General features: G+C 47.1%; 1 protein-coding gene across 1 annotated transcript; it reads right to left on the bottom strand.

The window, feature by feature from the left end:
* Positions 1-2,856: 2,856 nt before the first annotated feature.
* On the bottom strand, positions 2,857-11,081 carry CSTF1 (cleavage stimulation factor subunit 1). The gene is made up of 7 exons (XM_057406312.1): positions 10,003-11,081; positions 9,300-9,470; positions 8,411-8,606; positions 6,720-6,997; positions 5,718-5,915; positions 4,757-5,147; positions 2,857-3,354 (listed from the first exon to the last, which is right to left on the bottom strand). Exons 1-7 carry the CDS (start codon positions 10,120-10,122, stop codon positions 3,095-3,097), a joined length of 1,614 nt encoding a protein of 537 aa, XP_057262295.1. The 5' UTR covers positions 10,123-11,081; the 3' UTR covers positions 2,857-3,094.
* Between the last annotated feature and the right edge of the window lie 232 nt (positions 11,082-11,313).

Genomic DNA, 11,313 nt, shown 5'->3' with positions numbered 1-11,313 from the left:
TTTGAAGCCAGCAGTCTTTATGCCTTTCAAAGACACTGATATGGATTTGTTTATAAAGGGGCTTTGGGGAAACCTTACATGTTGCCATCCACTCCTGTGGTAAAGGCTGTGAAAGACTCCCCCTCAGCTGCACCAAGGCTCAAACACAAGGGAATGCATTTGACTCCTGGCTTGCAGCATCCACTCAGTGAGTAGAGCAATTGTGCTGCACCAAGTTTGAAGGGTCCCTTACAGCCAGCTGAAGAACCTCCTAACCTCAGTTACAACCATCATAACGACTTTATTGCACTTCATTTTCCTGGGATTCAGTCTCATTGGCAGCTCTCATGGAAAGCCAGGCTCTGTGTCCACGAAATGAGAAATATCCATCCCAGCCCAGAACACCCTCTTCAGTATAAAGTTTGAAATCTGTTTAAAAGGGTGGCAAATTAGCCTAATTCCAGAGGGAGCCCTATAGGAAAGACTTTCCCGAGAGCTGGGTGCCATCAGCGCCAAATCAGTGTGCTGAGGAATGCTGAGAACCGAGAGATACAAATCCGGAGTTATGGTTGTCTCCAAAGCTGCTCTCACATCCGCGTGTTTCTCTGGCGGAATGCATTAGCTGTGGTATCATCTCGCCATGCTTCCATGACAGCTTCTTCTGAGAAGCAAGAGTAGGTTACACACCAGACATACACAACAGACCTTTAGACAGGTGACAGAGGCTTTCTTGAGGAGGTGGTAAATCCCGAGTATGAGAGCACTGCTCTGGGATGTAGCTACTGAGAGGCACAGACTGCAAAACTCATGAAGGGCAAGTGGCTGCACTGGAGCTTCAATAGATGGATACAGCTTCTGTGTGTGAAGCTTCTCTGACAGTAGCAGTAAGTATGATCACATAAAGAACGTTTACTGAGACACTTGCAGACTTGCACAGCAGAAGGATGTATTCCCTCCAAGCAAATGCAGATCAAACAGGGTGACTACGTGTGCACACAACCTTGTTCTCCACAAGGCAGCTACAGCTCCTCTTCACTTACACTGTTGCTTGCTCCCAGTGCCTTGCTCCCCCCCAGCCACCTTCAGACCACCACTAGGATGCTGTAGCACTAAACCATTTCACTCCAGGATTGCATTATCTACCCAAATAGGATGAGTTTAAGTTTCTTCCAGCCCTTATTTCTTAAACAGAAAACCCTAAACTTCTTGCCTCAAGCAAGATGATGAAAAGTAAGAAAGAACATGATATGAAAAGTAAGAAAGGTGCCAGTGGCAGGGTGTTCTTGTGTTGAATGAACAGAACTATTCCTACATTTTACAACTACATTTCTATATTCCATAACTACTATTTTAAAGTGTCTTTAAAATAGAAAGAGTCCAAACACCAATAATAGATGTGTTACTTAAGGCCTCTTTAATGGAACTGACACGAATGCAGCAGTGCCCTCAGCACTGCCAGTGCTATCAGCTTAGCAGGCAGGCTGCAAGAGGAGGGTGGCTGCCACTGAGTGAGCACAGAGGCACTCTCCTTGTTTCTCCACGAAGAGCCACCAGAACTGCTATCTCATGATAGCATTGCTGAGCCTAAGGAACGTTTCCAGAGCAGCAGCTTTCAAGAGAAAAAAACCTGCATTCTCTCTTTTAAAAAACAATCCCATACACTGCAAATGTACAGTTGAAACACAACAAATGAATTCATCAAGCTTCAACATGTCCCCAAAGACACAGCTTTCCACTATTAATTTTCTTCTTCGTTATATAGAAAACCAATACATTTCCTTCATATGTTAAGTAACTTTTTCAAAGGTAATTTTTATTTAAATACAGAGAAAACCTGTACCCTCGTCAGCCCCTGATGAGCATCAGTGGGAATGGGGAGTTAATGCAGCAGTAAGAGTAATCTTTCTTACATTTAAAAATCCTCATGAAGGCAAGTGCTGAGCTTTTGAGTAGAGGAAGCCTCCCATATATGAAGCCCAAGAGCACTGTGCAAAGATGCCTCAATTGTTTAACGCTTTGCACAGGCAACTCTCTGTAAAATAAGCAGTGAATTTTCAAAGTTACAGAAGGTTTAAGCACAGGTCCTTAACAACCTGTACTCCTGCTGAATGGGACATGGTCTGGGATACTTGGACTATAGCAGTAACAAGGAGAAGAAACACTGAGTCTGGGTTTCTGAATAATGAAGAAAAAATGTAATTCAAGTGCTGTATAACAGAATGAAAACTACTCAATAAAATGAAGCAAAATGACATTTCTGAGGTACACATACGAAAATTAATATGCACAACAGCTTCTCAACGGCAAAATTATTCTCATTTTCACATGCCACAGCACATTTTACATTTGCAATGTGGATATTTCTTGGAAATACCATGAATTCATTTTGAGATCCCACTTGTCAAGATAAATTCAAAGCAAGACCCGATTTTAAGTCTGAGCTTTAATACCAGAACGAGAACACCATTTCCGGAATTCATCTGAACAGTTTTAACATCCTGTTCCAAGTTCTTATGGCACAAAACCGGCTCAGAACTGAAGGGACACTTGGAAAATAATTGAAAAAAAAAAAATAATAAAATACACCCCCCCCCCCCCCCCGACAAAAAAAATACAAAACAGCTTTACAAAGAATGATCAGAACTGAAGGCAGCTTAAGGCTTCATTAAAGTATCTGCCAAGTTCTGCTGTTACTTGTGTAATCCATTCTTTAAACAGACTTCAGTGGGATTGCACAGATACAATGCAGAGCAAAACTGGCTCACACTGCCCAGTTTGAGCAAGATACAGTCACATTATTGTCATGTGGGATTTAGAAAGACAGGAAAACAAGTTTAATCCTTTCTGCAAGGATCATTTTATTCTTTGCCCCCCTCCTTCCCCTCTCCACTCCTTGAGTACAATTGGAGATGACTGACAAAAAATTATGCCACACACACTAATAAAAAAAATTAGCATGGGGCAAAACTTAGTCTCAGTATTTTGATATTGTTTCTGCCACACTTGACAGAATGAAAGACCAGACACAGCACAGCTTTCTTGTAGGCATCTGTCGGCAGTACAATCAATTCAAGATGATAGAATCAATCTGGAGCATCACTGTTTTATAAAGTCCTTAGTCTGTCGTGGACCTTCTGTACCAGAATCTAGCCCTGTAGTCGTCACTGCAGGTCATGAAGCCAGGATTGGTAGGAGAATGGACAATGCAACGGACAATGCTGTTGTGCCCCAGAGAAAGAAGATTTCTCCTTTCAGCAGTTCTTGAGTCCCAGCAGCAGAGACTTATGGTCCTTTCATCCGGAAGCAGCACATAATCTTCTGTGTGGTTGAAGACAGCTTGTGTCCTGTGTACTTGTCGTCCACTCAAACCAGCTCCTAAATACGTGCAGCAAAATATTAACACAGACAGGATCAGTTTTCGGAAGTTTCCAAAGACCTAAGAACAAACCTCCCATAAGCATCAATTTCTGCAGTCTATAAAGGAGCCTTATTTTCTCAGTCTACTGCTTCCACATACAACAGGTGAGTCAATAATGAACAGTTAATATACACAGCAAATTCTAAAACCTCTTAAAGGACAGAAAGATTAACTACTCCAGCTGTGTCAGTCACATCCAGCCACTCGCTATGAGTGCAGTCACTTAACTAAAAGCACTTCTGCCTTATATATTTTGTATGAGGCTTACAGCTGTAACTAAGGCAGAGTACCACAGACAGTCAAATACATAGATTCTCATTACCAAGGACAACTTTTGGTTTTAATCTACGTATCATATGGCACTGTATGGGCTAACTTGGCCATACTTCCCCTCCAAACCCTTCAAATAAAACATGTAGTTTCCTGTATAGGCATTTACTCTGCAATGCACACACCTGCATCCTACCTAGTTATGTTGCCAAAGTTTATCAAGGAGGTGCTGCACTCTGCTGGTTGAGAGCAGACAGAGCTAGCATACAGAAAAAGACCATACACATCCCAAAAGCTGGTAACATTTTCAACATCCTCTCGTCTTTTATGCTATGACTTCTAATGCTTAAGCACATTAGTGCTTGACTCAAAAGCTTCCCTGTCACTTAGCTGCTATTGTATGCAAAGCTTCTGCATCCTTCACCGTTTAAGTCCTGCAGAGATCAAAGCATGGCATTGCCAGAATGCTCTGAGTAGGACCACCTTGCATACAATGGAAAGGAAACCAACCAGCTGTAGCTATTTCAGAATACTGCCACAGCTTACTAGAGCCATCTTTTGCACAAGAGTTTAATCGTTAAAAAACTGCCACAAAGTAGGTTCAATTACCTGTGTCTGAGTGGGTGCTCTGAGGGAACGTGGCCTACTCTAGCCAGAAATGGATTAGGTTTTGGTTTTGACCATTCCAGTTTAAGCTGTGTCCCTACTCAAGCCGGGAAAGTGATGATGTATTTTTGTTTTAATAATCATTGTTTCTAAACTCTCTCCACAAGTGGTCCTCAGAGCAGCCCTCCTTCTTACTTCTCCCTAATTTAGTCACAACTTCCCTCCAAAGCAATGGAGTAACAGTGTCAGAAAAGTCTCCAAAATGCACTCAAACTAAATACATTTACACAGATGGACATACAGGAATCACAGTTTCTCTTTTGGAATTAGTCTACTTAAATGTTTTCAAAAGTTTGGGGCAATTTAACCTCAAAGCAGCAGTCTCCCAGTGCCTTTAAGAACTCCTGGTTCCTCTGACAATATTACCCTGCTGTGGGTCAGTACCTGAAAGGGAAGGTACCTGGAAGGTCACCTGCCACATACCTGTATATTTGACCAGTGTTCGACCAGTGGATATCTCCCATAGTTTAGCTACAGAGTCTTTTCCACTTGACAAGATATACTTTGAGTTTTTGGAAAAAATAGCAGAACAGACTTCAGCTCCATCATGTGCCTTCTCAAAAGTAGTGATGCAGCGATTCGAAACACCATCCCACAGTTTGATGCATCCATCCTTACTTCCCGTCACATACATGTTTGCACTTGTGTTGTAATTTACTGAACATATGGCATCAGTGTGCTGATCTTGAGGATTGCAAGACACAAAACACTGGAAAGTATTGATATCGTACAGTCGTAAAGTAGGGTGCTGAGTACCAACAAGTATGAAATCTCCAGAAGGGTGAAAAGAAATTGAGCGCAACATCTCTGCCTCCTGTTTGATCAAAAATACATAACTGGTGTAAGAAAAAAGTCTGAAATGGAAGTGGCATTCTGCCATTCAATTCTGGTGGCATTAAAGTGTTAAAAGCCTGGTTAAATTATCCGTTAGCACAATGTGTTCTGCTTGTTTCAAAATAGAAAATGCTTCCCATAGGATTAAAATGACAGGCTGCCTTACTTCTTGTCCTGAAGCAGCTTGCAATGCCTGCTCATTTTTGGGATATTGCACAAGAGTGACAGGAGGTTCTATCAGCCAGTCACAAACCCCAAAGCCCACCACATAATCCCAAACTCTTCCAAAAGGAAGATAATATAATTGACGTCAGAGTTACCCAGATCAGATCTAAATTAACAAAAAGCAGACAGGCACTAGATCTAAGGAACGCAGGTATCCATTATGCACGAACTCTTAACATGTATTTACCATAATGTCTCCACATTTTGTATGTGCATACTCCTACAAACCTAAGCACTTATAAACCCAGACACAATTCAGGTTACTGATACCTCAAGTACATATACATTCAAGTTTTGGTTGCTCTGAACTGGTATCGTATCTAACCTGTATGTATTTGAAGGCTCTTTTGGCAGAAGGTTTTGAATAATCAAATAACTTAAGTGTGTAGTCCCTTGAACCAGATGCTAGGATCTGTTCTGTTGGATGAAAAGCTAAGCATGTAACTTCATCCACATGATCATACAGAGTTCGAATAACAGGATGATTTTCCATGTTTTGCTGTGCTGTCTCATTCATCATGACCTACAAAGAACATTGAACAAGTGAGTGTTAGAAAGTAAACATGCTTTTTAACAGAAAAAGTAGGTTTTATGCTTCCCAGAGCAGCTAAACAACTACATTTCTGACACATGCCTAGGCACATATCACCATTATCTCGGTTATTTGAAGGCCCATCAGACATTGTTATCATATAAGTTCCCTGTATCTTTACAAAGGTCAACTGACTTGCTCAAGGACACGCTAGTTTCAGCAGCAGAGAATGCATGCAAGAAAACATACCACTGTCATAAGTAGTCCAAACCAAAATACTGTATTGCTGTAAGAATTAAGGGACACTGTACCAGCTGGGAAAACTGCAATTTCTACTCACAGGATACTGCTGAGAATTTGGTGTGCGCTCTGCACAAAAGCACCCCAACTCACCCACTTCTAAACTACTACCTAGTAACCATACTGGAGAAAAAAAAATGATGCAAATAAACATGTATTATGTGAAACAGTTCTGAACACACAGCCACGAGAGGCTGTGGAGGGCAAAGGTATACGTGGGCTCAAAAACGAACTGTGTTTATACAGTGTAACAATTATCAGCATCTATTAGAAGCAATCTCTGGCTCAATTCTTAGGACTGCTGCCAGAAGTTACACAGGTACACTTGCCCTATTTCTTCTTCCTTCTCTTCAAGGGTACTTTATGAGCCGCTGTTGGAGTAGGAAATATGGCGAGACAGAACCCACTGAACCAGCCACAAGGCACAGACACAGCATGAAACAGACAGCACCTCAAGAATTCACACAGTGGTTACGATTCAAGTCGTATTTTTACCTCAATAGGCATAGCACTTTTGGCCAACATTCTCTCTGTATCAAGAATTTTTATTGAGGCATCAGCAGATCCTGTAGCTATTAACTGTCCGTCTCTGCTATATGTAGCTACACGACACGGCCCTTTGTGAGATGTGACATAACAAGTCTCATATTCGGAAGCCTCGGGAGACATGGTCTGTACATCTGCATCAAATTCCAAGTCAATTCCTGTGCCTGGAGCTACTGTATCTGACCGTCCAATTGCATACTGAACAGCACTGTCATCGTTCTCCATTCCTGAAACAGAGAAGTTGATGCACTTAAACCAGGTTAACCTTCTCCTTAGACAGATAGGCTGTGGCCATACCTATGCCATAGGCTTTGGTAACAGCTACAAGTCAGGTTTTGAGAGGCAGCTCCTGGTGAACAAGGCTAAGCTAGCAGAGCAGATTTAGTGACACAGCAGTACTTCTTATGAGGAGTGAGAAGTAATTTGGCTACCATAGAGCAGAACACAGTTCTCAAAATTAACTGTGAAAATACAACCAGCAAATACTGTAGAATGACAGTATGAGAGTAGAATGACAAATGCATTGACAATCAAGTCTGTGAAGCCACTGGCAGCTTTTCACAGAGGAAGAAACAAGCTGGAGCCCTGTTACATGAGATTTAAAATAAAAGACTGAAGCATTTACCAAATCTTTCTGTTTCACTGCACTGAAGGGAAAAAAAACCCTCTGCTCCAACAATAACTAGTGCAGCACTGCAAACAGAAACACTTACTCCTCTTCACACCCACCCTATAGATTTTTATTTATTTTCAGGATGCATCTACGAAGACAGTTCAGCACTGGAAGTGGTAACAGAGCAGACACAAGAATTTCCAGCTATGTGCCCAACTTTGATCATCGATCCATCAAATGCAAGTTTTTCTTGCTTTCATCTACAAATTGCAAGTCTAGCATTCTTATTTCAGAAACAGGGCTTCACATATTTATAACCTTGGAAGTCAACTAGTTCAGGCAGCAGAACCAGTTCAGTTACAATACAATGATGGCATGGCTAGACCTCTTCCAGTATCTTAAGTCAGCTTGTTTCAACAGCAGCTCTGGTGTTGTGACTACATACTGGGGCACAGATGTACTTTCAGAGAGAAAAATGCACAGAGAGAGAACAGGCAATACCTCTGCTGAGACCCTAGATTGTGAAGCTAATTTTCTTGAGACTGATACACCAAGGCTAGCAAAGACTGCCAATGGAAGGGCTTGCTCCCTTTCCAGCATTGTCAGGAAGAATCATATAGAAAATATCTCTAAAGTTGGCACAGAACTGTGTGGGTCTGGCACAGAACTGTTAGGCCTGTGGACGCCATGATCCTGTTTACTGGAATGTGCTTTCAGAAGGTTGCCAGTCACCCAGGACCTTGAGCAAGTATTCTTATGTGGCACAGAAGTGCAAACAAAGGGATTTTGACTACGTGATGTTTTGCTTTTAATGCATACTAAACAATGAAACACAGAGCCAGAATGCCCTTCAAAAAAGCCACAGAGGCAAAGGCTTTATCTAAGTATGTGAAGTGTTATGCTATTACTAGACATAACCATTGCATAAAAGACATATTGTCAGTTAACTCTAACCTCTTAATTCACAAGGATTTAAACTAGAGATTTAGAAACTAGACTTTTATGTTAGCTTTTTATTGCAGCTTACCTAACTTAATTAGGTGCAGCAGTTGTTCAGATGGTGCACAGACTGATTGTGGTTTTATCTCATTTATCAAGCCATTGGCAATATTTATGTATCCATCATAAAGCAGCTGACTAATTATCAGTTTATAAAGTTGCTGACGGTCTTTCAAACTGACTTTTGTTCTATACATTGTGAGCAAGGAATGCCTTGGAGGGGCCTGAAATAAATAAAGAAGAAAAATTACATACAAGAGAGTCTCATGAAAAAAGCACAACCTTCAAATAAAGCACATCCTGCCCAATTTCAGTGCAGACACCTTTATTTTAGGTAAGAATCAGAGACTGAAAGAAAAAACAAAAGGCAAGGAAAAACCTGTTGCACTTGTCTGCTGTAGAAATTAAAACCTCACCAATAAACAGAGCACGAACTGTATATTAAGGAGCAATGGAGAAGACAGAAATAATGCGGCATTAGTTAGCAGAATGATTCTGTCAAAGGCCTTCCACTGAGCCTCGCCAGAAGGCGGCCCCGGGCACTGGGGAGGGGATCGACCCAAACCACGCAGGGCAGCCCAACGCTGGCACCCTCCCGCCGCCCCGACCCGCTCCCTCCCTCTCTCTCAGCCCGGGACACCGCATCCTCCCCACCGCCCGCAAACCCTCTCACAGCCCCGGGCTGCACGGCCCGCAACCGGCTCCGGGGACCAATAACCGGGCAGCGAGGGGGCGTGGGGGAGAAGGGGCTGAATGAGGGCGGGGAGTGCTTCGCTGGAGCGCTGAGGCCACAGTACGCGGGCTTCCAGCGCCGGGGGAGGGGCGGGCAGCTGCGGGCGGGAGCTGCCGAGGGCGAGGCGCGGCACGGGCAGCGGAGCCGAAGGCGAGGGACAGCGCGGCGCAGCCCCGGTACCTACCGACCCTTCCTTCTGCCTCCCTCGCTCTCCCCCTAAAATGGCGACCGGAGCCCTGAGCGCATCGATGGGCGGCGGCGGCAAGGGAGGAGGCGGCGGCGGCGGCCGGGACCGAAGAATGCTCCTCCGCGAAGGCTGCTGCATCGAGCGCCCGCAGATCGATTGGAGGCGACTCTTGAAGGGAGAGAATCGCAAAATCACATGACCGTGACACCACGCGCGGGCCCTGGCAAATCCCGGTGTCACGTGACCTGTGACGCGCCGAGGGAGCCCCCGCACGGCGCGGAGGGGCGGGGCGGGAGCGGCCGCGCCCGGGGTCCCAAACCACGTCCCCTTCCCGTTCCCCTTCCGGGGAGGTCGGGGCCTTGGCCCGAGCCGGCACAGCCGCGCTCAGGGCGGGACGCAGGCGGCAGGTCCCCGGCTCGCAGCAGGAGGGCGATTGCTGGCGGGAGGCGGGGAGCCGGGTGCTTTTGTGTCCCAGCGGCAAAGCTCCGAAACGCTGCTTCCGCTGAGAGACCGCGGTCCCAAACACGGGGACGTGAGCGGGCTGTGAGACAGCAAGTGCTGATACCGCTGCCCGGCGTTGCAGGCCGACCCGTACCTGGGCTACGCGGCCGCAAGCACCTCCCGCTGCCGGACCGCTCAAACCCCGGCAGGCCGAGCCCGCCCCGAGAGCACGCCCCCCCCTCCGAAAAGTCCTACTCACGTCAGCCTCAAGAAACGGCAGTCGAAGCGGGCGCGGGTCAAGGAGGGGGGATGCCATGCTACCCATGCCCCGTGGCAGCTGACGTCTATCACATGCTGCAGCGACACGGCGACCCGACATCTTCTTTTTACCTATCCTGTACCACTTGTGAACACCAACACACACAACTGGTTCGCCTCCGCGCTTGTTTTCAACACCGCAGAGACAGTTAAAAGTTGCCTTCGATCACGGTTCTTTAGAGGCCCGAAGTACTGAACCTAGCTTCAGCTGCCGCTTGTCACCCGGCAGCCAAGGTCCCCCTCACAGGCGTGAGCAGGACCACAGGGGCAGCTGAGACAGCGCAGCAGCCTCACACTCCTGTTACACTGCTGTTTGCAAACCGCGCTCGCTGATTGTCCACTGCCGCTCGGCGTCTCCTCGAGAGCCCGTGCGGTTTTGGGCACTGCCACGGGCTGCGGGTCACCTCTGCTGTGACACGAGGGGTCCGCGGGCCGGTGGAGCCACCTCAGGACAGGCGTCCCCTGTCGCGCTGTGCTGCGCCGAGGCGGGGGAGCCCTTCGCACTTGTCCTCAAGAGCTAGCGGCACGTGGGTGCTGCCCTGGGCCGCACGTCCCGGCAAGCGCGAGGCTGAGGCCTGCTTCACCCCTCTGCCCGTCCTCCCGCCCCTCGGGGCTGCGAGCTGCCACCGGGGCACCTACCTCACCGGCTGCACACAATGGCCCCCGGCCCCACTCGCGCTCGGCTCCACGCGAGGTGGCAGCACCGCCTCTCCCTCGGCCCGGGCCGGCGGGTAGTGTGTGCTGGAGAAGGAGAGGGAAGCGGCTGGTGCCTCGCGGGATGCGGGACGAACCTGGCGCCCTTCCCCCCGCGGCGGCGGCAGGCTCCGAGGCCTCGGTGGCTGCGAGGAGGGGACGGTAGTTGTAGCGTTGCCACAGGTGGGTGGTCTGGGCGTACGCGATTTACGTAGCGGAAGACCCGAGCAGGCAGAGACTTGGCGGAGCAAAGTATGCGAGCGGCGCCGGTCCACGCAGTTAGAGTACGGAAGGAACCAGCGGCGGAGAGACGGTACGTAAAATACGCATGTACCAGAGGCTCACGGCGGCCAGGCTCAGCCTCGCAACGAGCGGAGCTTGTGAAGAGCCAATGGGCCGGCGGGCCGGTTGAAAAACAGCCAATCAGCGGGCGCGAGCGGCGGGAGAAGGGCCAATGGTGAGAGGCGGTGGTTTAAAGGGTATTTAAGGGAGGGCGGTTTGAATTTAAACGGTTGTGGCGGCCGGAGGCAGCGGAGCTTCAGGGTGAGCGGCAGCCGGG

The sequence above is a fragment of the Pezoporus wallicus genome, unplaced genomic scaffold, assembly GCF_028554395.1.
Source record: "Pezoporus wallicus isolate ANWC-B61680 ecotype Strahan unplaced genomic scaffold, APGP_CSIRO_Pwel_v1 contig_6783, whole genome shotgun sequence".
Taxonomy (NCBI): domain Eukaryota; kingdom Metazoa; phylum Chordata; class Aves; order Psittaciformes; family Psittacidae; genus Pezoporus; species Pezoporus wallicus.
The sequence above is the reverse complement of the archived record's forward strand: the minus strand, read 5'-3'. Positions and strand labels throughout refer to the sequence as shown.